This window comes from Poecilia latipinna, unplaced genomic scaffold (genome assembly GCF_001443285.1).
Source record: "Poecilia latipinna isolate Pla-1442-1.1 unplaced genomic scaffold, P_latipinna-1.0 Scaffold689, whole genome shotgun sequence".
Lineage (NCBI taxonomy): Eukaryota > Metazoa > Chordata > Actinopteri > Cyprinodontiformes > Poeciliidae > Poecilia > Poecilia latipinna.
The window spans coordinates 357,739-384,887 of record NW_015113305.1 but is presented as its reverse complement, the minus strand read 5'-3'; the positions used below and the strand labels follow the sequence as shown (position 1 = coordinate 384,887).

The window sequence follows — 27,149 nt, the reverse complement described above, 5'->3', positions numbered from 1 at the left end:
GTGTGTGTGTGTGTGTGTGTGTGTGTGTGTGTGTGTGAACATCTGTGGGCTGCTTGTATGCTTCAAAATTCCAGCTCACCTCTTTTGAACTCTAAACCACCTGCCCGGGCTTGCCCACTTTACTCCCAGCTCATTGCATTTCCATGTTTACAGGGTCGCTCCTGCAACAGTCTGCAGGAGCTTCCACTGCTTTGTGTTATCATGCTTATCAGATTTCCCCTATTTTAAGCAGGACTGAGCTTCAGCCAGCTGCTTCACCTCATGTTTCATGTCAGAAGAGAGCTGTCTGGCCTTATTTGCCAACATAATCACGATTTATAGTAATAGTTCCTGTTTGCTATGTTTCCCCATGTGGTTGGTTATTCTTTTTTTACCCTTCTTGTGTTCTGGCAATTTCTGTCGTTCTCTGCAACCCATTTTCTTTCATTTTGATACACAAACTAAAAGGCCACTTTTAGCGAAAAGCCAGATTTGAAAGTTTGACTCGGTGATAATGCAAATGTCTTAATTTGCAAAAGATAAGAAAATCTTGTTTTTAATTTTATATGTATCACAAGTTTTAAACATCGGTGAATAATTTGGGATGGGTTTATCCTTCACAAAAGAACTTTTGGATTTAAAAATGTGTGAAAAGTAAAAAAAAAAAAAAAGAAAATATATCCATCCAACTGAGAATATCCTGTGTTCATACAATTAGGTGTGAAAAGTCAGCAAAATATAGCTTTTTATTTAATTTGAATTTGCAGCATCATTCAAATTTTAAGGCTTTAACTTCTATGGATATGATGTTGAAAGGCAAAGCACATATAAATATATTAGACATTGTCAGATTTGTATGGAAAGGGTATTTGTTTTTTTGCATTCAGTTATATTTCCACTTTGGTGCAGTTTGTTCTGTTGACATCCTGACACCAAGTGATTAATTTAGAAGTGATTAAGTGACAAATACTGTACGAGTCTGAAGTAATCACTGTTTCCTGTTCTTTCGGTGCTTAAATGCAATGACAACAAAGGAACCTTTCCCTAGGTTGTAAATTGCTGGTGCTATAAAATGTATCAACAGGAGAACCTTTGTTTGAGCATTAATAGCTCCTTAAGCAGGATATGTATTTAAAAAGATCAACAGTGTGAATGTATTCACAGCAAATATGGACTTAAAGGGTTGATAAGTTGTGGATTAAAGCTGCTTGAATTAATGTTTTAGCAAAGTTAAACCCTCTTCAATAACGTTGTATTTGTAATTGTTGTGGGTAAACTATTTAAATAGACCTTGGAACATTTGATCATTTTTTTTTTTTTTTCGGATCTGAGTATTTCCACAACAGTTTGATTATTTCTGCTTCTTTTCTTAAAGTCAGTTGCATTTCTGTAAATTAGAATGTTATAATTAGAGCTACACAATACACAAAATAATGATCATATAAATGTTTTCAATAAAACAATTCAATGGGACTGAAATCTAGAGTTTTAACATGTATGACCTGGGCTGTAGCACAGATTCGACCATTTTTGTTCTTATTAAAAAAAGATGAATATTAATTAAAATATAGGAATGTGTGTAAAATTAAACGCACCCCAAAACTAATGCAGTATGCGTTTTCCAAGCTTTTATCCTAATGAAGCTCACAGTGGAGCCTAACCCTGAACAAATTTCCATTTCATCACAGCTGTCTCAACAATAGTGCACGTATGACCCAGTCTATACATTATCTGATTTTTTTTTTTTTTTTTTTTTTTTTTTTTACGTCATCTCTAAACATGCCTCGCAATGAATCGGAGCATGTTGGCCTGCTTACGGTAGGTGATTATTGCAAACCCTGCATGTTAAAAAGTTCCATAAAACAGGAAGTGTGATAGCGGTCAATGTAGCAGAGCTTGTTGTGAGACCAGAACAGTAGAGTTTACAGGTTACTGATTAGAAGTATGGCTGTAACAGAGTCATAGCTGGCAAACCTTAATGCTGAACATTGTCTGTCAATGAATAAACTCCTCAGACACTGAGTGAACAGATTCCTTTGACCCTTAAAATATGTGACCAAAAACAATCTGCATCAATAATATTTGCTGAGTTTGAAGCCTGAACCTCCCGCCAGCCTTTATCTGAATGCGGTGGTGGCAGCAAACTGCTCGTCTCGACCACTAATGAAACCGGATTAACCACACACTCTGATTTGGCCCTCAGTCCTGGTGTCCTGTTCCTGTTGTGTGATCGGCACGCACACAGATCAGATAACACAGACCCTTCCTTCGGCAGATGTCGCAGAGGTGTATGTTTACAGGACATCTGGGGCCTCGGCTGGCACCCAGCAGCTCCATTGTGGGCATATAGTATCTTACTGTGTACTCGCTTTGAATTAAAACTTAGAAAAGAGTTTTTCTAAATGCCTCCTTTTACTTTCTATTATATTACCCGACTTTGCAAGAAGACGTCTTGTTCAAAGGTACCATTTATTTACTGACATAGCTTTCCCACACATAATAATAGATCGCTCACATCCTGTTACTAATAATTTGGTTTGGCTTACCCATTGAATAATACGTGTGTTTATACGGAAAGGGGTGTGTTGAGATCCACCGCCATTGTGCTGTCGAGCACCGTCTGAGGAAGTGCGTACTTGTTGAGTTTTAGTTTAAACGCTGTGGCCAGATGGTGATGTGTCCTGCTCCTGCAAACACAATGCTCTGTTTATATCACTGCCCCCCACTCTCTCCTCTCACCCTGCAGTTTAAGGGACAGGCCAATCTGCATGTGTTTGAGGATTGGTGCGGCACCTCTACCGCAGACCTGCGCAAGAACCTGCACTACCCCCTGTATCCACATGTGAGTCGAGCTGTTATCGCTTAATCTCGTTCAGTAATTTGTCATGGATGACACTTGACAATGCCAGTGAAACTTCCCAAACATATTTCTCCTTTTAGACGTGTAACAAGTGAGCATGTGTTGTCAAATAAACACATGAGCAACATTTTCTGTTGCCTTTCTCTCTGTCCTCAAGCATGCGCAGCACTATGTAAAAAGTCAGAGTTACTGCTCAGGTGCCTTCTAAAACTATTGATACCTCACTACTTTGAACAGTGTTTGTCCTTTTTTCAGACGGTCTCCTCATAGAATGTCTGTACCAGAGTTAAACTATAGCACATTTTTTTGTTCCCTTATTTTTTATTATGTAACTCATTGTGCTTTTTTAGCTTTATGTCCCATAAACGTATAGATAAGATGTGTTTATTTTCTTCTTTTCTTTTAAAGTTATAAATATATATATATATATATATATATATATATATATATATATATATATATATATATATATATATAAATGTATTTCTTTACTATAAAAATTTGGAACTACAAATAAAATCTTTTTTCTTTTTTTTTTTAATTTAACCATAGAACATTTTTTTTTTTTCTGGATCATTTTAAAAGATGCCAAGACGACTCTATGCGCTTTTTCAGTATGTTTATGTGGGACAGAGGAGAGTCCTGAGCAGAGCAAACATACTCATGTTTTCCATCAGGGGTGCATTCTGCATCTACATGCAAAGTCCTCCTGATCCTGGTCTTCTCTTCCTGCTTTGAGCCAACAACGAGTCTGATTTACTGTTCCCTTGTCATTCCTTTTATTAGTCCAGGACCACAGTCCAGAAACTTGCTGTTTCTCCTCAGTGGACCAACTATGGACTCAGGATATTTGGATATCTACATCCATACACAGATGGTACAGCCTTTACGTAAGCATTTTGCTCCTTCCTTTTACAACCCATGCAGACATACTAACAATGCCCTTCATTTTTCCTCCTCTGTCAGGAGACTTTGTGTTTGCAGTGAGCTCTGATGACAACTCTGAGCTTTGGCTCAGTACAGATCAATCCCCACTTAATGTCCAGTTGCTGGCGTGGGTCGGAAATGTATGGATGTTTGAGGCCTCCTGGTTTTTAAGTTTCTTTTCGTCACAGCAATCCCAGTGACATCTGTTTGCACACATCTTTTTTATCCAGACCGGCACGGAGTGGACGGCCCCAGGGGAGTTTGAGAAATATGCCAGTCAGACCTCCAGACCAGTTAGGTGCGTCAAAAATACAGTTTATGCTCTGAACGATGACTCATCCAAAAAAAACAAAGGCTGGATTGCTTTCACTTGCATTTCAGACTCATTGGTTCCACTGGTTTTATTTCCACACCTGACGGAGCTCCACCCCATAAGTTTCTTTTGCAGCACTGTGATTTTATTTTTATTTTGCTCGTCTATTTATGTTTTTTCATTTTCGAACAATTTATTCTGTATGAAATAATTTTGATATAATCTAAAGCTCTCCGCAAAGTTCATCATTCATACTCTTTGGATTGGTATAATTGCTTAATAGGTTTTATCAAATTTATGCTACAGTCAGTAATTGACTCTAATGTATCAGTAAGAAAAGAAATGAATCAATTGTTTACCAGATTAAACCAATATGATTGACACTTCAAGCAAAATAAGAATAAGCATCTCATCCCTACTGATCAGTAAACTCAAATCAATGACACATAACCTCTTATTGTACGTTATGAAAAATATAAATACAAACAATTATTACATTTAATTCCTAACAATTTTAGTGAATGTCATCTCTGGGCACTTTGACATTATTCCAGTTAAGATTCAAATATTTATATATTCTAATTAATTGAAAGGAATTTCTGCCAAACACTCTCCAGTTCAAGCAAAAGATTAAAAGCTCTCTGTTCTGGACAGTTGAATTGAGAATATTACGAAATATGAAATGCTTTTTGTCAAAAGGTGTGCAACTATGATGACCTATTAGGTTGACTTCAACACGAGGCAAAGTAAAGTGACCCCTTTTAAAAGTTTTTCTCCTTTTGGACAAGCAATTCTGTTCCTTTTCTTTGCTGTTATTGAGTCATTACTGTGATTTTAAGACCTGGTAATATTAAAATAGGAAGAACTGACCTGAAAAAGTCTCCACTCAAATCACTACATGCCAATTTATTCTTCCTGCACCCTTGAGTTTTATCTGATATGAGGTTATTTAAAAAAAAAAACAGGGTGCAAATGTGTCGTCACTTTCTTCTAACTAAAACCTTATCTCTTGAAACGTAATCAGAAAGCTACATCTGTGTAATTTATTGAACCAGAAGACTGCCTGTGGTATTAGTATGGACCCTTCTTCCATTTTTATCAGAACTTTACTGGTGTGTTTTGAACAGATTTTATTTATAACATCCTCTCTGCCCTGTCGAATGATCTGTCCCCAGATAAACTACTTGGAACCCCCGACACCGGTGCATAGCTTATCAGATGGCATTTGTTGCAAAAAAAAAGGCCTTAAAAGCTTAACTGCAAAGCTTAATATTCATTTAACTGAGGTCACTGAAAGCATGTCCTCATCTCTTCATGTGTGCAACCAAAATTTAATATTACTGTTACCTAGACTTTTGCTGACACAGAAAAGTTCACTGGAACCATATCTGTGTAGGTGCAGTATGTCTGTGCAGGAAATGCACAATCTAAACCAGTTTAGTGAGTTGACACAAAAACTTTGAGAACATAAGTCAACAATAACCGCACAATCATCCACACTGTTAATCAAACTCAAAATGAGTGATGGTGCTCCAAATCTGTGGTTAACAAAACCTTTTTACACTAATAATTTTCTTTTTGTAGCAAAAGGAGTAGTAGTAGTGTCTGTTATAATGTACCCTAAATTTTTACTAAGTACATTTTCTCAAAGTGCTAAGTGCACAAAACTGTCAGACAGAAAGTATTTTTTTATGTTGTTGTAGAACAATTCAGAACAACAAAAAATAAAGTCAGTTGTGTTGAGAATATTCCTGCCAGGAATGTAATGGCTTCAGGTGGCTTTGAGAATAGTTTAAGATTTTTGTGGATTGCTTTTCAAGAAATGCACGGTTTGTCCCCCTTCTCAGTTACAGAGATATGATTCATATTCACTTTTGTTCCCATAGTACAACTGAAACAGAAGTGTTATGATGTCATGAGCTGAACCTTATTTTTTAATCTGCAGCATTTTTCACTGTAACCATGTTTTATGTTTAAATATAATTAGTCCTAAATTGCACAAAAACTTTGAGTCAGGTGCTGTTTTAAGCTTTAAACAGTCCATCCACATTGTAACTACTGTGTGTCCCTGACAGAAGGGTTATAATTGACTTCCACAGTAAAGTTAACAGACAGTGTTGTCTTGAAAAATGGCCACCCACTACTAAAGAAGGATCCAAGTATGCAATGATTTCAAACTAGCGGCGAGAAAGAGAAGAATAGATGTCAAAGTAAAAACAAACGATACCCTTCAAATTAAAAGTCCTTGCAAAAGTGTTTTTTTTTCATGACCAGTGGATTTAATGCTGGTATTTAAAAAGTAATAACGTTGGCTTTCAAAATAAAACTTAAAGGAAGCTCTTCAGAGATCTCAATAGTACAATGTGAAGATAGTGCAAGGTTCCACTTTGCTACTCTAGCTATCAGATCTGAAAAAGAGTGTTATCTTAGGAATTCAAAAGAACACCTACATATACTTTTCAAAATAAAATCTGCTCAGTACTTAATTGAGCAGATTATCTCAAAAGCAGTTTCCATGTGACTAAAGCAATTAAACCTGAACTGAAAAGGGAATTGTGTTAGCCTGTTCAAAGAAAGCTTGCTTAAACTTTTCAAAAGCAAAGCCTTAATATTTCTTCATATTGGAAACATGAGTTCCACATTTTTAGAGAAACTAAAGCCATCTTGAAAAGGTAAACTTTCAAAATGAAACTTACGTACTTCATAGTATAGATTATTGTAAATGACTGTTCTGCAGTAATGAATGAAAAACAAAACCGGTGAGGAAAAGGGGATTGTTTGCCTTTTGAATGAAATTAATTTAATTACCTTCAAAATAATCTACAGCTCAAATTTAATTTGATAGTTTCCTGGAAATATATTCTACATTAAAATGCTTCTAAGCTAGTTATGGAAGCAGCACTTTTTGGCTTTTCAAAATAAGAGTGATTGAAACTTTTCAACATTCCTTGGTTTTCTGAGGTATAATTGGTAACGCATAGGTTTAAAGCCAAATTTGTATCAACCAATAAGCCTTTTTATATTAATGCAGTGAGCAGTATTACAAAAGAAGTTGCAAACAGTCGTGGGAACGGGAGTTAAAATAAGCATACCCTCAGCATGCTTGATGTGGCTAAGTAATACGACTGCCATAGAACTTAAGAGAAACACAAAAGGCTGCAATTCAGGTTCTACATGTTTTACTTTGCATGTTAAAATGAAGAATCATTAGAAACAGACTGAGCAGGTGTGGCTTGTTGAGTAGGATTGACAAGACAGGCTTTTCCATACTTCTGAAAAGTGTGGGCCCGTGACAGGTTTGTAAAATCTGGAGACGTTTGGCAATAATGCAGTTTGAACCCATCTGTGGTTCAAACTGAACCTACAGATGGGTTCAGTTTGACAAAATCATACTGAACCTATCTGTACAGCTTATAACAACTGTCAAGCATGGGAGAAGAGGGATAAGGATTCAGATTTCTTTCTCAAGCCGCAGGACCTGCACTGTTTGCAGACGGAGTCAACCACAAACCTCTGAGTGCCAATAGTCAAATATGAGGTTTTCTGTTTGACAACTGAACTTTGGCCAAAGTGGGTCATGCAGCAGCACAATGATCCCAAAACAGAATGGCAAAAATAATCAAGTGGATACAGTGGCCCAGTCAAAGTCAAGACTTCAGCATGATTAAAAAAACTGTGACGCCACATGAGGAGAAACTGTGATGCCACATGAGGAGAACTGTGCAAGAAACAAAAGAACTGAAGAATGTGAGCCAGAACTTCTCCTCAATAACGAGAGAGACTCATAGTCATACAGAAACTACTTCAAGCTATTTCTGCTAACGATGGTTCTACAAGCTAATGAGTCATGAGGTACTTATCTTTCCTTGTGATTGTGAAATGATCTACACATGTTGCAGTAAGCTTCAAGAATAAAAATAGCTTAAAATAAAAAAATATTTATATATGGTGAAAAACCTGGTCTCAAATGATCATTTTAGATGAGTCGTTTGATTCATGCAGAAAAAAATGACATCTGTTAAGTCAGCTCCAAGAAGTCATCACAGAAATGGAGTGATATATTTTAATCTGACCATAAAACTGCGGCCGCAGTTTAGTAGAAAATGGATCTTGCAGCTCAAGTGTTAAGATAGACTATCTCTCCAGGCAGTTTATGCTTTTGTGATTTTTAATGCAAAACTCCTAAAAAGAATCCTAACTGTCTTACAGGCTTTCAGCTCAAAAGAGATACTTTTTTGAAGTTATTCACAAGCAAAATGACAGAGGGACTGACCATGTGGAGGTGGCTGTAAGTGCACCGCACTCAGATCAATTGATACTGTATTTTCCAAGAATCAAAAGCCTTTTTTATGTTGGTATCAAAGTAGAAAGTAATGTTTATTTATTTTTTTATTTTTTGTCTTTAAGTGGCAGCTATTGGACCGCAGCTTCAGATTTACGGTTATTGAGTCGAAACACATCTCCCTTTATGTTGGTGAGTGCCTCAAGATGGTAGGTGCATGAAAAGTCCATTCTAACAGTGAATGTGTGCATCATGAGCGTGGTTGAAAAATAACACCATTTACTTTAGCTTTGCATGGTGGCTGAAAACTGCAAGTCATAGGAAATGTGACCCACTTCTCTCATTCGAACTCTTTGTCCTGCAGATGAGTCTGACTTGAGGATGAGCTATGTCACCCACATACCACAGACAGCTGCGAGTCATGAGCACACCTCCTCAAAACAGCGCAGGGCTGCAGTAGACATGCTGAGGGAAGACCCAAGAGACACACTCTACCAAGGTGAGAGACGTCTCTAAATGGCTCCGTTTCCTGTCAGCCCCGGATGCAAGCGTTGAGCAAGTTGTTTCCTCATACCATCAAAGCAAAACATGATCATGATGCAAATCTGCATGTTGTTTGTTTTGCAGTCCATCTGATAAACAGCAAGTTCCTCCAAGGCATTCTTCCTGACTGCACATATAACCCCACCTACACGATCAAAGACTACCCTCTGCTTCGTTACCAAGGACTGCAGTTTGTATGTTTTCACAAAGTTTATAGAAGTTGTGTTTACCTTACACTGCCTGTAGTGCCTTCCCCTTTAAATATGTTTGCAATTTTTATGCCACAAGTACAAGTTGAAATTGAAAGGCTGTTGAAATAAAGACTTGAGAAATCCAATTTGAAGTTTGCCACAAAGTCCTGCAGGAGACGCCACATAAATGAGCAGAAGAAAACACGCCCCGCCCTGTGTGTGGGCGGGACAAGCTAACACTACACATCAACCTTATCACACAATTTGTGTGAAAAATGGAGGTGGTAGCATCATGCTGTAGGAAAGCTTTTCCTCAACATTGACAGGGAGGCTGGTCAGAGCTAAGAGGATAATAGGCCCAGGAAAATACAGCTTTTGAAGAAAATGGTTAAGCAATGCACACAGAGTTAAACGGTTAACAAAAGAACTTGAACATGTCACACCTCTTGAGCTGGATCTGCCAGTAACTCCTGCCATACTGCACTATGGGAAGGTGACTGACTGGTCAAATTGTTATTGCAGTAGAATTGCCACAACCGACAAGCAACTCAGTCCAATAATAGGTGGACCGCAGGTTATGGACGTTAATGTACTTTTTAGTAGTCAGAGGCTGACAAAAGGAAGATAAGCAGAAAAGCAAAAGAAATGAAAAATAGTACAGCCATCTGGTATCTGCTGAAGCAGCAATCACCCACAAAACTTTCTGACACTGCATGACGTTTGTAGGTCACCACAGATTGAATTCGGAATTCTTTTTTTTTTTTCTTTCGCTGCAGAATATTTTATTTAAACAGCCAATAATCGCAGCTGAAATCCCTCTGAGAAAAACATGAAAGTGAGATGGATCTTCACCTTTTAGCAGGCTTACTTTGCTGACACCCTGTGTTGGTCTTTCACATAAAATCTCACCACAATACATTAGAATTTGTGATTGGACATTGAAAAACTGTGAAAAGGTCCAAAGGGTTATTAATAATTTCTCAAAAAAAAAAACAACCTAATAGTTATTATTCACATATTAAAATGAAAAATATAGAATAAAAATGTTTGCATTTTGTGTGTAAAATTGGAAATTATGTTTTTTCATCCTCCACACTGGTTCAAGTAAATGTTTTCTCCCATAAGTTTCAACAACTTGTTTGAAGTTAAAATCGGATTGGTTCAGCAGTAATTTGATGTTTAAACTCTATATTTTAAAATAGCCCAACATAACTGCCTCAATTTGACGATATTTTAGGGGGCTGGGAGTGTTATTTTCTAATCTTACTCCAAGCCTAGTTCACATTCCTTCGGAAGTCTAATTGGCATCTAAAAATCCACAGTTTTTCTTTCCTGTTCTATCTTAGCTATCCTGCCTTGTTAGAACTCCATAATTCCTGTCTTTGTGACTGTAAACGTGACATGCTTCAAGGCTTTATGCAGCAATTGTTTTTTATTCCATAGGTTCAGTTGTCCTACATCTACCCGAACGACTACACCCGGCTCACACACATGGAGGGAGAAAACACCTGCTTCTACCCAGAGAGCTCCTACTACAAGAAGATGTGAGACCCTTGTATAAAAATATCATGGCACAGGTGCATCTCAGTTAATCAGAATAACAGCAATTATCTTATTTATTTCAATAAGTGAATTCAAAAAGTTAAGCTTGTAAAGATTCATTATGCTCAGAGTTTTATATGTCGAATTTATATTTCTTTTCATTTTGATGATTGTGATGTAGCTCAAATAAAAACCCAAAATTCATTGCATTACACAGTATCTCCTATCAATACTAATTAGTTGTGTTGATGGTAATTGCTGCATTAGTGCTGCATTGCATGGAGGTGATCAGTTTGTAATTGCAAAGTACAGGTTGATTTCATAACAACCTTCAGTTTACCTCCATTGTTAAGTATGTTGTCTCTTATCTTCCTCTTGACAATAATCCATACACTCTTTTGTCAGTCAAAGTGACACCTTAGTCATTAAACTAGGTGTTGCTCCTTTGGACAGGTTCAGGAACAGGTTTTTTGTAACCTTGTGGTTACGAAAAAAAAGTAAAACTGAGGATTCAGTCTATTTATAGTGTATCATGATGTGACATTCAGCCAACGCCAAAAGCAGCCAATTCCTGTTTAGATGATTGCTTTGTTTCCACCAGATATGGTTTCTATAGGTACATGAGATTTGACCGCCCAGAAACGCACAAGAAAGGAAATGGAGACAGAGGTATTTTAGTTTTTATTTTTATTTCAATTTGCTTGCATAATCAGACGATGTTATTCTCAACTTCTGATCTTGCTTTTGGTGAATGCCAGATTTTGGTTTGAAGAATAAAAAGTCGGTCCAAGAGGAGGACCGAGGCTATGATGCCAACCCCGGAGAGAAGGAAACAATGGCTGACCAGATGAAGAACGATGTTTACCCAGACTACGGAGATGATTATGACGATTATGTGCAGAACCGTCGGCGCAAACTTTTCTCCTTTGCCACAAGAGGCGTTGATGATACACTGGACAAATCTCCTGATGAAAGAGGACGCATAAAAGACTTTCAGAATAGAAAAGAACAGGGTGCCGTTCCACAACCTCAAAAGGAGCCAGGAAAAGCACCTAAAAAGGTATTCAAACAAGATCCGCATCAAAACAGGACGGAGTTTAAATATGAAGGCTCAGTTAAAAAGGTAGAATCGAAAAAGACAAAGGTTAGATCAGCAAAGAGACAGAAAGTCAAAGCCACCATAAAACCAGAGCAAACTAATTCTTCAGCTCTTATTGGTAACGGGGAAATTAAAGCAAAGCAACAACTAGGCGTTCTGCCACAGAGACCCGGCTCCAAACAGCATCGAAACCGGAGATATTCAAAAACAAACCATACTCAAATCCAGAAACTCAACGAGTCTCCAGTTGAAAGCCAAGACAGGCATGATGGAGCTGTGCCTCAAAAACCCACTGCGGCCAACAGGCAGAAGCTTCAGGAGACGGAAAAGGTTCTCCAACCGGACATCAACAGTCATTTCACTACTACAAACAGAAATGGTGACCAGTTTATCGGAAAATCAAATGAAGTGGAAACTGATCCCGGAAAAGCCCTCCGGGAAAAGGAGATGGAGCTGAATAAGCCTTTACAAAAAGACCTGGATAATCACATCAATAGCGATAAAATGAGTACTCGAGGAAAAACATTTAAAAAGGAGTCTTACTTGAGGGGAGAGTGGGATCATGCAGGGGAAGAAGATGGTGATCACAACAGGACCGAGAGCAGAGGAAATGCAACTCGTGGAGATTCAGATTCCATGTGGGAGCAGCAAGGAGACATGGCTATGGACCCTGATGAAGAGGACCTCACTCCAGCACCAGTGTTCGATACTCGAGTCAACTGGAACCAGACCTTCCAGGTGAACCACCTGGACCTGCAGTCGCGGCGTTCCGACTGGATCGACCTTTCCTGCAACGTCTCCGGAAACCTACTGCTGAACCCCAGCGACGCTCTGACTGTTGTTTATGCCTTCATGGATCGTCTTAACGAAAAGCACAAGGGGTGAGCATTGGTTTAACTTTTTGTATGCATAATTCATACTTGCCAGCACTTCAAACAAGAAACTAAAGACTTTTTGTAGCCCAACTTCAAATGAGATCCATATTTAACTAATAAATTGTATATATATTTATTTTCAAAAAGAGAAATGATCATTTAGCCTGCAATTCTCTCATATTTTCCTGCATTATTTAAGATTTTGACTTTGAATTATTCAAAGTTTATTTAATCTACATACTGTCATTGACATATTTTCGTCACGTTTGACTGTGTACGCAGACGATTCACATTGGTTCGCGTGCTTAATGTTGTGAAGCGTGTGGACGGATACAGGGGCAGCCGCTACCTCCTGGAGCTGGAGCTGAAGGATGCCAATGGCCAGCTGCTGCGTCTGACGCACTACATCTACACTCTGATTCGCCACAACCCGCTGCGCAACCAGGACTTTATCTTCGAGCGCTCGCAACCTCAGCTGGTTTTGTGCAACCCGGTGGGGTTCCGCTGGAATCCCGACGCCACCGTTCATTTCATAGTGCCTGGTAAACACGTCTTCCTCTTATTCCAAGACTAATAGAGAGCTGCTTTTTAGTGATCTGAACTCATTTTGTGTTCACTTGTAAAAAAAACCCCACAATATTATTGGGTATTAATTGCCAATTGTAACACTTACGCGAAGAACATCTTTTATTAAAGGCCACATAGAAATTTTATAGCCTAGCTTTATATGGTTGGCATTGGGGTTGTAGCTCATAGCTATTTACTTCCATGTCCAAATTTGACAAGTATCCTTAAAAAAAACAACATTTAGTAGAAGTTAGCTGAAAACATAAAAATAGATGAAAGCGACAACCTGGTAGCAATCAGGTTGACCATTTCTACGCCAGTTTGGACCAGTATTATTTCAAAATAACATATCATTGGTATCCTGATAGTTAAGTCAGTATTTAGCACTGGTAATGGTGTCAGCATTGTTTCTCTCAACAACTGTCACAAAGACAGATTTTTTTGGTATTAAAAAGTTACTTGAAGCCAAGTTACTTAGAAATTTTATATATTTTGATCTCTTTGAAAAACTAAAGTACAATCAAACTGCACCTGCACTCAAATACTCTCTTTTTCACCTTGGAATACAAATAAATATATGGCTGATTTATTGTGCATTACAGAGCCCATTGTTTTAGTTGTCACATATTGTCAGTGATTATATGAGCAGAGCGTGCATCTTATTGTCAAGAATTTCCTTTTGACATACCTGAAGAAGTCTGAGTTGATTGATGCATTCAGAGTTGGGAGTTCTTGTCTAATTTGGTTGACTGAAATATTATGTGATGATAATTTTGGTTGGTTTTCGTGCACATGCTGTATTTTCTTTCTTGAGACAACCATATAATTTTTGTCAATGCGATTTTTCAGTTAAAAACCAAGCCCGGTGGGTGCAGCAGCTGATTACAGATATGGAGGAAGTGTTCAGAGAAACCGGAGATTCAAATTTTAACCTGATCATCACTGACTATGGCAGCACAGACATGGATGTGGAACAGGTTCTGCAGAAATCCTCACTCCCCAGGTTTGTGCTCATCTGTGTTGTTTTTTTTTTCTCTCTCTTTATTTGTGTGAAACCTGTTTTGTAACATGTGTACCATGTCAATGCTGGTTTAACAGGTACCAGTATGTGAAGCTGAGTGGGAACTTTGAGCGCTCGGCTGGTCTGCAAGCAGGAATCGATCTAATACACGTGAGAACTGCAACAGTACAGTAAATGAAGCACAACGTTAAATGTCTTTATAGAATTATAATTGTAAGTTTCCTCTCGTATCTCTTTCTCAGGATGACCACAGCATCGTGTTTCTTTGTGATCTTCACATCCATTTCCCTTCTTCAATTGTTGACACAATCAGGAAGCATTGTGTGGAGGGATACATGGCTTTTGCTCCGATAGTCCTCAGACTGAACTGTGGCAGTACACCATCAGACGCCAGAGGTGAACACGCATACGTTAATTTTGTTTTTTAATGACTGTTCACCTGCTCCTGTAGCTTTGGTACAGTGAGTTGGTTTACAGCTGTTTGAATGCTACATCGCTACAGATTGTAGGTCTAGTACTAAAATTAACCCTAAATACGTAGCTCGAAAGTGAGTATACATAACTGCACTTTAATAAAACTGTCAAAGTGCAGTTGTGTCTTGACTCTGTAATGCGTCAAATGTAAATATAAATCTCTGAGCAGCTCTTCAAGATCTCAGTCACCGGCTGTGTCTCGTTTCATCTTTGCATTTTCACAAAATAATACTTGATATACATCTGGAGTAAACACAAATAGCCAACATTCTGCAAATTCTGACACCCAGCAAAGAATCCACTAACAAAACAATCTTCAAGCTTGCTTATTGTCATCCAACAATTCAACGTAATCAGGACTTTGTATTTGTTCATGAATGAAAATAGTCATAGTCTGTAACTGTAGTGAGTGTTTATCTCCTGTGTATGAAGTTTAAACATAACTATTATCCTTAATGGACTGATGAAAAGAATAAGTTGTCACAAAGATCATTGGAGCTGCTTTTAAAACGCGTGAACATGTCAGAAAGGCAAACTGTTGAAACTTCTGCTTGAGTGGAAAAATTCCCAGTATAATTAGAAGATTATCAATTCATGATCATTCACAACTAATCTCGTTAATTACATTTGAAGCATTAACAATGGACTTTTTTTTTCTACACACATTTTACATTTTGCCATATACTGACTTATATTTAAACAGTGTGACATTTTGTTTTTCTCTTCTGGACACAGATTTGATCTAACTAGAGGAAGTAATAAGGAACAACAGCTATGTTTTAGGACCTAATACTAGCAACCTACATTTTAAAGATAATGTACTTTTATGTGTTTCATATAACTATATGGCTCCATATAATGTTCATTGTATCCTGGTTAGTCCATTAAAACAAGACGTGTCAATGTTTTTGATGAACAGAAACCCAACCTCTTTAGAGATGCTGCGGTTTTGCTGTTGGTTGGGTTAGAACTTCCACTTCTCCTTGACTCATATAGTTTGAGTGGTATAAAATTACACCTATCAATGCAGCTCTTTTAGTTAAAGAATAAATCATTAGACAGTAGAAGTCAGAATTTATATCTTTACATGTCAGAGTGAATTAAAGGACTGATTTAGATTTCCAGCAAAGAAATGTGCATTTCAGAGATCAGCTACTTTTCAAAATCCTTTAGGTTTTTTGTTTTTGTTTTGCAATGGGGCACATGAATTACCTCTTTTCATTAAATCCTTAAACTGTCTGTGTCTTTTTACTCTTGTAAAATCTGCATGAAATGCATAGAGCATAAATAAACAGTGTAAAATTATTAAATGAGTCATTGTAGACAATGATATAGGATACATAATGGTCTTTTCTGGAAAACTGACAACCTATCCACTAATGAATGTAATTTTTTTTCATGCAGGTTACTGGGAAGTGAATGGTTTTGGTTTGCTGGGGATCTATAAATCTGACCTGGATGCCATTGGAGGAATGAACACGAGGGAGTTCAGAGAACGATGGGGAGGAGAAGACTGGGAGCTCCTCGACAGGTCTGTTTGTTACTCTCTGAGGATTCCATTTAGCTGGAATTTATTACATTTTAAATACAGCATCATGTATGCTTTGGTATGTTGTTTGATTCATTGTCCTTGCTTTTTTTATTTCTTGTCTAGATAGTGTTTTTGCTGTCTGAACTAAGCAAAGAATGGTAAAATTTAATGGGAAGATGGATGAAGTTTTCTAGAATCAAAATCATCTCTCCTGACTAAGTTTGTGCTCACAAACAAAGAACATGGCTTCAGCTTTACATTATCACAGATGCCACATAGATGTATTATCTTTAGAGGAGATAAATTAAAGATAAAAAGGAATAATATTTACACATTATGTGTATGCACTTCTTTCTTTTGATATATCACATAAAGTTCAGATAAAATACCTAGAAACTGTGGTCGTAACGACTGAAAATTACAAAAACTTTAAGTATGAGTTCTTTTAAAAGGTGCTGTGTGTAATAAACAAAGATATTTATCTCAGTTTGTGATATTTCTATTTATATAATAGTTTTAAAACTTTCCACAATGCTGCTCTCTGCTTTAGGATCCTCCAAGGTGGGCTGGAAGTGGAGAGGATCTATTTGAGGAACTTTTTCCACCACTATCACTCTAAACGAGGCATGTGGAACCGGAAGATGTCGGCAAGCCAAACGTGACCCCACCTCAACATCGCCATGTGTACAACTGTAGCAACCGAAGCACTTTAAGGCTGGACCACGCCTCCTGCCCCCAACTGTGTTAAACCTGCTGACTGTCAAAGGGACATTAGATCGGTTCCTGAATTCGTTCACTCAGTCTGTATGACGAATGTGGTGACAATGGAGCTTATTGTTACCCAGATGCTGCTGCTCAGAGTTTATTCACTGGATTTGCTCCTGACTTCTACTACTGCTGTACCAAATGATGAATGGTACCGACTGCGAGTCCTCGGTGTTCACCATGCTGCCTCCTGAAGTGCCGATCTGCATCACAGGCGGCAAGAAAATAAATTGTTCCAAAGATGAAGCTGAACTTAAATAAATACACTCCAAGAATGTATGCAAGAACACACAAGTGTCCTTTTTTTTAATCCTTGCATGTTAGTGTGAACTGGTAAAAAGGAGGGAAAGAAAATCCTATTTGGTTTGCGTATATCTTAAATACAACTGTTCTTTATTTTTATAAATGACAGATGTAATATTTATAAAATCAGTTTCTTGTTTAATTTTACATTTAGCTTTATTTTCAGTCTCAGCCATATACCTCAGTTTGCTTATCAAGTGCCCTATTTTTTGGTGTCGTCTTATTATGTAGATTCCAATCAGCAGTCACTAATAGTTGTTTGCATAGACAAGTCCTTTATGTATTTAATTTCTAGGATTATTTTTATTTCGTTCTTGAAATGTGGAAGTTTTGTTTTACGCAGTGCAGAAATAACTTGTACGTAAATTACAGGCCATTGATCTGATCCTTGGTTGTAAAAGGATTTCAGATTACTGTGTGGACACTGTTCAGATAACATCTGAGAGACTACTTGGCTGAAGGACCAATATGTTTTTCTGAGCCTTAATTAATGCTTATTAAGTATGGCTATGTTTAGCATGTGTGGACAGTCTATTGGAAAACATGAAAAAACCAGCAGAATTAAGGTTATTTATATTCTTGGTGATAGTTGATGTTCTTTTTATTAATCGTTCTGTTGTGTAATTTTGTTTTTTACTTTTTTTTTTCTTTTTTTTTGCAAACACAAATGGTACTAGAGCAGATTCTAAAAAAATTTCTATCATACAGGGTTTCTATCTGATCTGTAAAAGTTTGGAATTTGACTGAGGTATTTTCAAGAATGAGTATGAAAAAGTCGCAAAATCTTTGTATTGCCTTGTGTTTTCTCCTACCAACTTGAATTGTCAGTCAATTCATCTATTCATTCATCCATAAGGTTCCACATTTAAAGCCTGATGAGTGCAGAAAAAGTTAAAAGACTGTTTGTATTTATTCAAGGAGAGAACTCCTGAATTTGTTTCAGAATATATATGGGATTTTGGCACAGGAAAATAAATGGGAGCCCTGTATAATGTGTAAAATCATGTTTACAACTACATTTTCATTGTTGGTACACATTCCAGTTTAACTAGAGCTTTGTGCCACTCCGATCAGTGCCTTGAATCTGATGGACATCAGACTGTTAAGCTTGTCATTTAGGCCAGTAAAGATGACTTTTCTAAGCTGATGCCAGACATTTTCTTGTTTTCTTTATTTATAACACTGAAGATACTGTCATCTTTTGTTTGTGATGTTGTCTTGGCCTCAAAGGTTGATCTTTTCCTTTTGTTGCTGCTCATGCATAACCATTGTAAAAATTCTAAGTTTAGATGTAGTTATTTTTGCTCTATGCCGGAAGAAAGATGTCTTTGTTGTAATTTTGTTTTTCTTCTATTGTCTCTTCTTCTCAGGGACAAGTTACACTGCCTTGACAAATCCCAGGGGAAAACATTAAAAAATAAATAAATAAAATAAAGAATAAAGTTTCAGTTTCCTCAGTGGTCATTGTCATAAACTTTGTAACACTTAGGTAAACTCTGAACTTGAAAAAGAAGATATTGTGGGTGAATAATATTACCGTGCACTTTCATACTGGATTTAGAAGTTTGTATTGGGGCATGCTCTCCATTTCCCAGTCTAACGCAGTCACTTATCTCCCAATGTTGTAACCTTTCACTGAGCCCTTGACTTGATATTTCCTCACAGCTTTTACATGTTCTGTTTCTCGTTGATGTAGAGATACCTTGATTTGATTCATTCCATATATGCTTTAGCACCCCCAAACTGAAGTTAGATGTTGGCGGAGCTCTTGCAAATTAAATTTCTTTAGTTTTTGCAGACGAGGATGACTGTGGGCAGGAAGGATTTCCTGTAGGGTCTTGTAGTTCCTCAAGAAAGTAATACAGTGTCTAGAAAGCAAAAGTCACCCATCTGCAGGCATTTGCTATAAATCAAATGCATAAAAATTTGTAGGTTTGTACTTGATTTGGTATGTCATGTTTCAACACAGCACAGGAAACATCCTTGATGGACTCCTGTGATCAAACTGATGGAGTGTAAGGTTGAGCCTGACAACATGTGCTGTGGCAGGAAGTCTACAATCCTGTTTCCGAACAGGATTTTCAGTTAGAATTGATGGAGCTTACCTACTAAAAGTTAGTGTGGAATGATTGTTGGCAAGACATTAAGCGAAAAGATGAAAGGATTTCAAAAGATTAGCTGTTATTTTTCAAATTGAAGTAAAATAGAATCTAAGGTATTAAAATAAACAATATACAGTGACATTCTGTCATCTTTTCCTGAAATCAAGAGAAGCTTTTATTTTGTATCTCACTTTAAGTGAGAAATGCTTTAACCAGTTTCTAATCAAGGTTTCTTTCCTAAATAGGAATTTATGTATGGTTACACCTAGTTTGTTTAAAAATAAAAAAATTAAAAAATTGCCCCAAACCTAAATGTATTCCACCATAAAATATTGTTTTCTACATTATGTATGTCTGAAATGGCAAACAAAGCTGCTCTTCCTACTTGTAGTGCTCAACTTCAAATGTCACATGTGACATGCACTCGTGTACTTTATGCTTTTTAGAACAATACCAGCCTTTTATGCAGCGTGACACACCCTCTCAATAAATAACTGGATAAACCTGCTGAAGCTGCATGAAACAGAAGAGAGGACATTTTTGCATGAGTTAAAAACTACAGTATTTTAGAAGAAGGACTCACAAGTACATCTTAGTAAATTAAAAATATTTGTCAGATTGAAAGTACCTTTTAAATATTAAAAACCTCTAAGTCAATATAAAACATGCTTTTAAAATTATGATGTAATATTCTAATCTTCTAAACATGCATGTTTGAGCTAATTTCAACTCAAGCATGCCTTATTTGAATTAACAGGTCTTTGGAGTGCCTCTGCTGAACTTGACAAGTTGTTGAGGTAATTCTTTCCTTTGAAAGAGGTGTGTTGGAGTAGGAACACACAAAATATGCAGGGCAACATGTCCCAAGGGCTGAATATATAAATACCATAGCAACAGTGCTAATGAACTAAGGGCCGTTTTCCCTCACAAATTCATTTAAAAGAATTCTAATTTCTAAAATGTTATTTTAAAACTTAAATTGACCCAAAATCTCTTCTGTCTTTTGTTCACTTTTCACTTTTTTTTGTTACAGCACTTGTTGAGCCTTTGAGCCACCTCAGACATGATTTATTTCTGTGAGATCTTTAGCAGATTTTGCAGGATTCTTATGACCCAGCTGCATACAAGACACAAAAAGTACATTTGCAACATTTTTTTCAAGAGAATCTGAATGAGTCCTCTTATTTTCATTTTCCAAATTCTTCAAAGCTTGTAGTTTTGTAGAGGCATAGATTATTAATCATGTGACATCTATTTTACCATACAACTTTTTGGTACAATAATGTTCATTTTTATTCCTTTATTTAAAATAATAAAAAGAGACATGTATTAAGCATGTATTTATATCACAGTAATTATCTCTAGTGATATTTCCTGTCATGTACAACCACAGTCCTCACAGCATTCATCAGCATTCACCATAAAATAATATTCAAGATCAATTACAGATTTCCTCAGTTTTTGCTTTTTGCTCACATATAAGTGTTTCAGATCAAACATGCTTATTAACTTGAGCAAATACAATAAGCAGTTTTAAATTGGTTTAATTCATTAATAAAAAAAAGCGATCATTGACTTTTATTTAATATTACTTTAATTAAAGAAAATCGTTTGTCATTTTTACTACTACAGTGAAATAAACAAAATAATGTAGTTTTTTATGATGTGGAAAAGGTATTGTCGACAACACAGTAATCAATGAAAAACAAACCACACATTTTTAAGGTAAATAATCACTATAGACGTCTTTCACAAACACACAAAAACGTTTTGCCTTGTCTGCTGATTGTTGCGCATGCCCTCTGCAAACGTTTGCGCTGCGTTTCATGGACACAGTTTTTTACAAAACCTTTTAACGATGACAAAGATATATGAAGATAAAAACATAACTTAGCATCGGCTGTTAAGAAAGACGTCTGATCGCATATTTTAAGTGTAAATAAAATAACTGCATCGTCATTTTGTAATAATTCTATGTTTGTACCATTGTGACATTTGTAAGAACGATTTTATGGGGCGTACGTAAAAGCAGCACACGGTACCCTTTGAAAACTCATTCATCACGATAGCTGTCATGCTAGCCGTTGTCATCGCAACCTGAAGTAAAATTGTTGCCGCTACTTAAATGTAACGTAATTTACACACCCATGTGAATGATTATATATGCTAGTGGATATCGCCAACACTTGCCTGCGTGGGGGACTGGGAACTAACGTGTCGTGTTATGGGAGAAACACGGAGGTCAGGCGAACGGTGGACTGTCAACATCAATAATGTCCGTGTGAAACGACTCTGCTACCGCTGTAATTGTTCCTTCTCTACATTATAGCACCGGTAAGGATATTATTGTTCGCGGTGGGAGTGTGAAGGGTGTTTTGTTAAATATGTTGTTGGTCTGCAGGGGATGGTCGTAAAAACATGGCCGATCAGGTAACCAGAGCTAACGAGATTCTGACTGCAATGAAGTTAACCTAAGTGGCTTTCAGGCTAGCCTGTTTTGCTAACATAATCTAGCTAAGTTGTCGGCGCTGTCGTGATTATATAGGGAAATTTGGTATTCACGTTCCGATTGTGTGTCACACTACATTCTTGGAATTGCTGAGATAAGTAAGCTTATTTACTTATGAGGCTATAAATTGAGAACACGTATCTATGTACTACAAATGTTTTGTAATAGCTAATCTTCAGCTTTACCACCGTTAATTTGATGACAGCAGCCTTGGTTAGTTCAATTGTCAGTTGTAGGTTTATGCTTGCACTTATTGTTGTTATTCACATACCTATACAGATCAAATTAAACCATGCCTGGGAAATTAAAGGCCAAAATCGTGGCAGGGCGCCACTTGCCTGTAATGGACAGAGCAAGTGATCTAACGGATGCCTTTGTTGAGGTAAGAGATGATGCTTTCACTACAACAGTTTTATGTTGTTGTTGTTTTTTATTCGAAAAAACACAATAATAATGTATGTGGAAACATATGCACATTAGAAAATATTTGGAATCGAGCAAAATACATTTTGGAGCAGATACTACTTTGTTTCTGGAGAATCTAATCAGAAGAAGTACATTCACCCTGGTGCAAAAAGCATAATCTGGAAAGCTGAAAATAAATTACATAATTCTGAAAAAAAAAACAATTCTTGAAAGGTGTATTTCAAGACACATCAAATACACTTTGGCTTTTTAGGTATGCTTTTCTAAAAACATGTGATTCAATACCAAACAGCAGCAGAAAACTGTAAAACAGCTGAAACACTGGGTACCTTTAAATCTCAACTTAAAACCCACCTGTTTAGAGTTGCTTATGGCTAAATTAGTATTTGAGTGTTGGTTTTGATGTCTTCAATGTTTTTATCCCAGAGGGTTAGAGTCCCAGTTAAACAAAAGTCCTAAAAGGGGTGCGGGTTTTAATGTTTTTATCTTTTTAACTTTATTATTGATATCTGTTTCTATTAGGTAGGAAAGTAGCTGTAAGCTAATTAGCATTTGGATCATTAACATATCAATGGAGCAATACAAGATCTGTTCCAAGAATAGTTTGCTGGTGCTATTTATACATAGTTTTGTTTTTTTCCTCACATGAATAAAACTCCAGGGCTTTATATATTTGTTTTTTTCTGTAACTGTAACTCTAAAAATAATAGCTGCAGCATGTATGTAATGCTTTTTAGGTAAAATATTTTAAGTAATATTTGGTTTTATTAAATCCTTCTTATTTTAAATAAAAGAGAATTAGAGTATTGTAGCAAAACATATTGGGAATAGTTTTAAATAATATGTACATTTTATTTTAATTTAAGCAAAGCTTGTTTTCTTTAATGTGTTGCAGAGAGTTACTTAACTGCACTTTTAAAAGATATCTTACCCTTTTAATTTTTACAGGTCAAGTTTGGAAATACAACCTTCAAAACAGATGTTTTTCCCAAGTCCCTTAATCCACAGTGGAACTCTGAATGGTTCAAGTTTGAGGTAAAATGGATGCAAAATTAAGGCGGACTAAATGTATCACGTCCTCGACACAGCTTCAATGAATCTAAATTGTTTGTTTTCGTCTTGACTTTTGTTTCCTTCCTTCTCCTTGTCCATCTGTTGCTGTGCAGGTTGATGATGAGGACTTGCAGGATGAACCGTTGCAGATCACAGTGTTGGACCATGATACATACAGCGCTAACGATGCCATAGGGAAAGTTTACATTGACATTGATCCTTTGCTGTGTGCTGAAGCTGCCTCTGTCATCTCTGGCTGGTTCCCCATCTACGACACCATACATGGTATAAAACTAAACCTGTGTGAGAAACGTATAAATCCAGAGTTTGAGCTATTTCCTTGTTACAATGTTTGTGTTATTTTTCATTAGGAATCAGAGGAGAAATCAACGTCCTTGTAAAAGTGGAGCTTTTCAACGACTTGAACCGTTTCAGGCAGTCGTCGTGTGGGGTCAAATTTCTCTGCAGTACGTTTTTTATGTCACAAGATATCTAAAGATGTAATTTATTTACACAGTGAGACTGCGAGCTTTAAGCACCGTCAGTCTTAGAAATCTGCTAAAGCCTGAATTGCAGCTTTGAATTGAAACACATTTTCTCTCAGCGTTCTTTTTGTCCAAATTCCACCTCTAGCCACATCTATTCCACGGGGTTACCGAGCAGCCATGGTGCACGGGTTTGTAGAAGAACTGGTGGTGAACGAGGACCCGGAGTACCAGTGGATAGACCGCATCAGAACCCCTCGGGCTTCCAATGAAGCGCGTCAGAGACTCATCTCTCTCATGTCTGGTACGAAAGCCTGAAACTAATCCTCTTTGATTGGGAATAGGACGAATTTGGATTTGCTAACATCACCGTGCGTTTTCCCCCTTGTTCAGGAGAGCTGCAGAGGAAAATAGGGCTTAAAGTTCTGGAGATGGGTGGGAATGCAGTGGTGGGCTACCTGCAGTGCTTTGACTTGGAGGGGGAGTCTGGCCTGGTGGTCCGGGCCATAGGCACCGCCTGCACTCTGGAAAAACACAGCTCCGGAAGCCTCGTGAACACACACACGCACCCTAACACAGCACCTGCTTCTAACGCCTGCAACTCCCCGTCTAAAGATGGAAAGGAGTGAGTATAAACCCAGAACACGGGCATGGACCTTACCTCTGTCTATGTGCAGATCGTTCCGCAGATCAAGTTTGTGAGAATGACGACGGGCTGTGTGCGCATGAGAGGGAGACCATGTGGACAGAATGTACCGAATGCTTTTTTTTTTTTTTTTTTTTTTTAATTGTCCTTTTTACAGCCCTGTGTGTGTCTCAGTATTAAGGACTCCCCTTTATATTTTACGTGTGTTGTGTCTTTTATATTGCATTCTGGAAATAATGGTGCAGAACATAACCTGAGACACACACATGCACACTACACATAAAGCCAGTCCCTGCCCCTGCCCCTCTCACCTCGTCCTCTCCTTTAATCTGCTTTTGCTTGGCATTCTGCTCTGCTCTGCTCCTGCATGTTTCACTGCTCATTACAGTGATCAAAATTTAGCGCATGTGTTTGGCTCTGCTTTTAACACTGTTCTGTCTACGTCTGGTTCTGATTGTCTTATTCTCTTGGCTAGTGGTTTTTCATCTAGCTTCCTCTGGCTCAGCTACACTTGAGTGCATGCGTGCTTCTGATTTTCATCGATACTGTAGATTTGTGAATGTAATGATGAGATACAAGAATATCTTCTGGTAATGATTATACCGATAATATACAGATTTAACGGTTTTTGGTGAGGGTTGTAGTCTGAGCAATATAAAAACAAAAGTAAAAAAAGGAATATTTCTGCGACTTTAAGTCGTAGAAGTGTTGATTACGTCAGTATTTCACCATTTACTATAATGGATGCATTAACAATGGAGTAACTAGGCCATTTTAAAACTTTTATTAACAAATATTAAAGATTTCATCTTTGTTTCGGTTCATCTAGTCAGAAATGTTGGTATATTTGTTTTAATGTATGATTTTTTTCTAATCTGCTTATCAGAATTTCATTGTTTGGGAGGAAAAATGTTGCAAAAGTTTTGGCCAACTTTTCATTAGCTTAAATTAGAGGTGCCGCCATCAGCCAGATTGAGATTGTAATGGACCATTTTCCTTTGATCAACTCTGATTGGTGAACTAAAAACAATCAACTTTTGAAATCATCAAAATCAAAATCTTTCACAATTGTCTGTCTAAAATAGTGCATAATCTGTGAAAGGAAACTCAAGGTCACTTGTACTTAAACTATCTTCAACATAATTGATCAATCTTGATTTAAAAAAAAGCAATATATTACTAGAAAAATGACACATTTCTCAATTTTCTTCACGTAATTTGTCTGTGTTTTTCTCATGATGATTAATCTGTATTACAGAGGTTTAGCTGTCAGCATGGGAAAAAACAAAACAAAACAAAAGACAAATAAAAAGAAAAAATGTTGGAAGGACGCCACATCTTGTGGTATGGAGTGGACCAAAACGTCACTTTAAGGTATTGCTGTCCACCTGGTAAGAACATAAATCAGAACATGAATCAGAAACATTTGATCAATAATTTATTCACTTGATTTTGATAAACGGGCAGAAGTGATGCTCTTTCTTTTAATTTTTTTATAGGAAATATAAAATTAAATGCAACACATTTTCTTACCTTAGGAACTTTTTTTTTTTTTTTTTAAACAACCAACTTGTCCAACATACAGTTTTTACTCCATCCATTTCTGTGTTGTCTCTAAGCAGTCACATACTCCATTCCACACATTCTATTTTCAAAAAATAATAAAGAAACTGATTTTCAGGATGAAATTTGCCATTTACCCAACTTAATATTAGTACTGGAGGAATAGAGATATTTAAAAATAATGCTTTTAATAAGAAGAGTTTGTTTTGGCCATTTTCTGCTATACTCATAGCAAAGATGAGTGCTGTGCATGAGTTACTTGTTGCTTTTACATGACTAAGTTAGAAAACAGTGCCTGTTTCAGTGGGGTAAGCTACTTTCTTCCTTGCTTTTCATTACCTTTTGACCTTTTTTTTTTTCCTCAACTGCAGTGTTGTGCTGGTTCTTGTGTGCGCTTCTTTTACCCTTCTCTCTGCCCACATTTGGATTGGGACATTTCTCACCTATGTCCAAATCGGTCTCGCGTCCTTCTTTCTCTTTTTGTCTTTCTCTCTGTCTGTGTGCTGATCGGCCCAGGTCTCCCCTTGCCCATGGATGTCGCTCCACCCACAACAGTCCAGTGCATTCAGCCTGCAGCTCCCAGAGGCTGTCCCAGAACTTCTCTGTCTCTGTTCCCACACTCATCTTCACTGGTACGCAGAGGCAGCGAAGGAAAGCAGTTCACAGGAACAAGACAAAATTTAAAGTAAAAGTGTTTCTAACTGATTGTTTAAAAAAAAAAAAAAGGAATTTTATATTTTAAGTGAGAGCACTTTACAGGATAGATCAGTCCCAACAAAAGGCAAAACAGGGCCTTCATTTGATAAATGACCCTAGTAACTTTTTTTTTTTTTTTTTTTTTCAATTGTTCATCATGAACAGCAGCATCTTATTGGTTTTTAGTGGCAGCGCCTGCTGTGTCTCTACATTCCCCTGACCTTTGCTCCGCTCTAATGGGACACATGCTTCGGCTTGTCATCCTGTTTTCTTTTTCTTTTTAAATCTTCTTTTGTGTTTTGCCACCTTGCTTTTTATTGTTGTGTGTTTGCGTGCCTTTCTTTGTGAGTTCTCTGCTTGCTTTTTAGTTTTCCCCGGCCATCCATAGCACATCGAG

At 37.2% G+C, this 27,149-nt stretch overlaps 2 protein-coding genes across 21 annotated transcripts in view; both read left to right on the top strand.

Annotated features, from left to right (window-relative positions):
• The window catches only part of b4galnt3b (beta-1,4-N-acetyl-galactosaminyl transferase 3b), a 29,684-nt gene extending 10,959 nt beyond the window's left edge, over positions 1 to 18,725 (top strand). Inside the window, exons 4-21 of one of the 2 annotated variants that reach the window (XM_015044767.1) lie at positions 2,726 to 2,821; positions 3,626 to 3,716; positions 3,806 to 3,906; positions 3,997 to 4,064; positions 8,289 to 8,367; positions 8,487 to 8,553; positions 8,726 to 8,860; positions 8,989 to 9,098; positions 10,539 to 10,639; positions 11,239 to 11,306; positions 11,396 to 12,086; positions 12,372 to 12,617; positions 12,894 to 13,153; positions 14,028 to 14,181; positions 14,277 to 14,349; positions 14,442 to 14,595; positions 16,078 to 16,204; positions 16,755 to 18,725. In XM_015044767.1, coding sequence (XP_014900253.1) covers positions 2,726 to 2,821; positions 3,626 to 3,716; positions 3,806 to 3,906; positions 3,997 to 4,064; positions 8,289 to 8,367; positions 8,487 to 8,553; positions 8,726 to 8,860; positions 8,989 to 9,098; positions 10,539 to 10,639; positions 11,239 to 11,306; positions 11,396 to 12,086; positions 12,372 to 12,617; positions 12,894 to 13,153; positions 14,028 to 14,181; positions 14,277 to 14,349; positions 14,442 to 14,595; positions 16,078 to 16,204; positions 16,755 to 16,866 — 2,733 coding nt within the window. In that variant the 3' untranslated portion in view covers positions 16,867 to 18,725. Of the gene's footprint in view, positions 1 to 2,725; positions 2,822 to 3,625; positions 3,717 to 3,805; positions 3,907 to 3,996; positions 4,065 to 8,288; positions 8,368 to 8,486; positions 8,554 to 8,725; positions 8,861 to 8,988; positions 9,099 to 10,538; positions 10,640 to 11,238; positions 11,307 to 11,395; positions 12,618 to 12,893; positions 13,154 to 14,027; positions 14,182 to 14,276; positions 14,350 to 14,441; positions 14,596 to 16,077; positions 16,205 to 16,754 lie in introns of both variants that reach the window. The other variant, XM_015044766.1, reaches the window with a different exon arrangement.
• Positions 18,726 to 21,393: 2,668 nt separating this feature from the next.
• The window catches only part of c2cd5 (C2 calcium dependent domain containing 5), a 34,257-nt gene continuing 28,501 nt past the window's right edge, over positions 21,394 to 27,149 (top strand). For 7 of the 19 annotated variants that reach the window (XM_015044752.1, XM_015044747.1, XM_015044749.1 and 4 more), the window contains exons 1-7: positions 21,395 to 21,708; positions 22,163 to 22,265; positions 23,258 to 23,344; positions 23,476 to 23,647; positions 23,734 to 23,829; positions 23,996 to 24,151; positions 24,241 to 24,472. In XM_015044752.1, the coding sequence (XP_014900238.1) occupies positions 22,176 to 22,265; positions 23,258 to 23,344; positions 23,476 to 23,647; positions 23,734 to 23,829; positions 23,996 to 24,151; positions 24,241 to 24,472 (833 nt within the window). In that variant the 5' untranslated portion in view covers positions 21,395 to 21,708; positions 22,163 to 22,175. Of the gene's footprint in view, positions 21,709 to 22,162; positions 22,266 to 23,257; positions 23,345 to 23,475; positions 23,648 to 23,733; positions 23,830 to 23,995; positions 24,152 to 24,240; positions 24,473 to 26,572; positions 26,689 to 27,149 lie in introns of those variants that run through there. The other 12 variants (XM_015044764.1, XM_015044756.1, XM_015044755.1 and 9 more) reach the window with 6 other exon arrangements.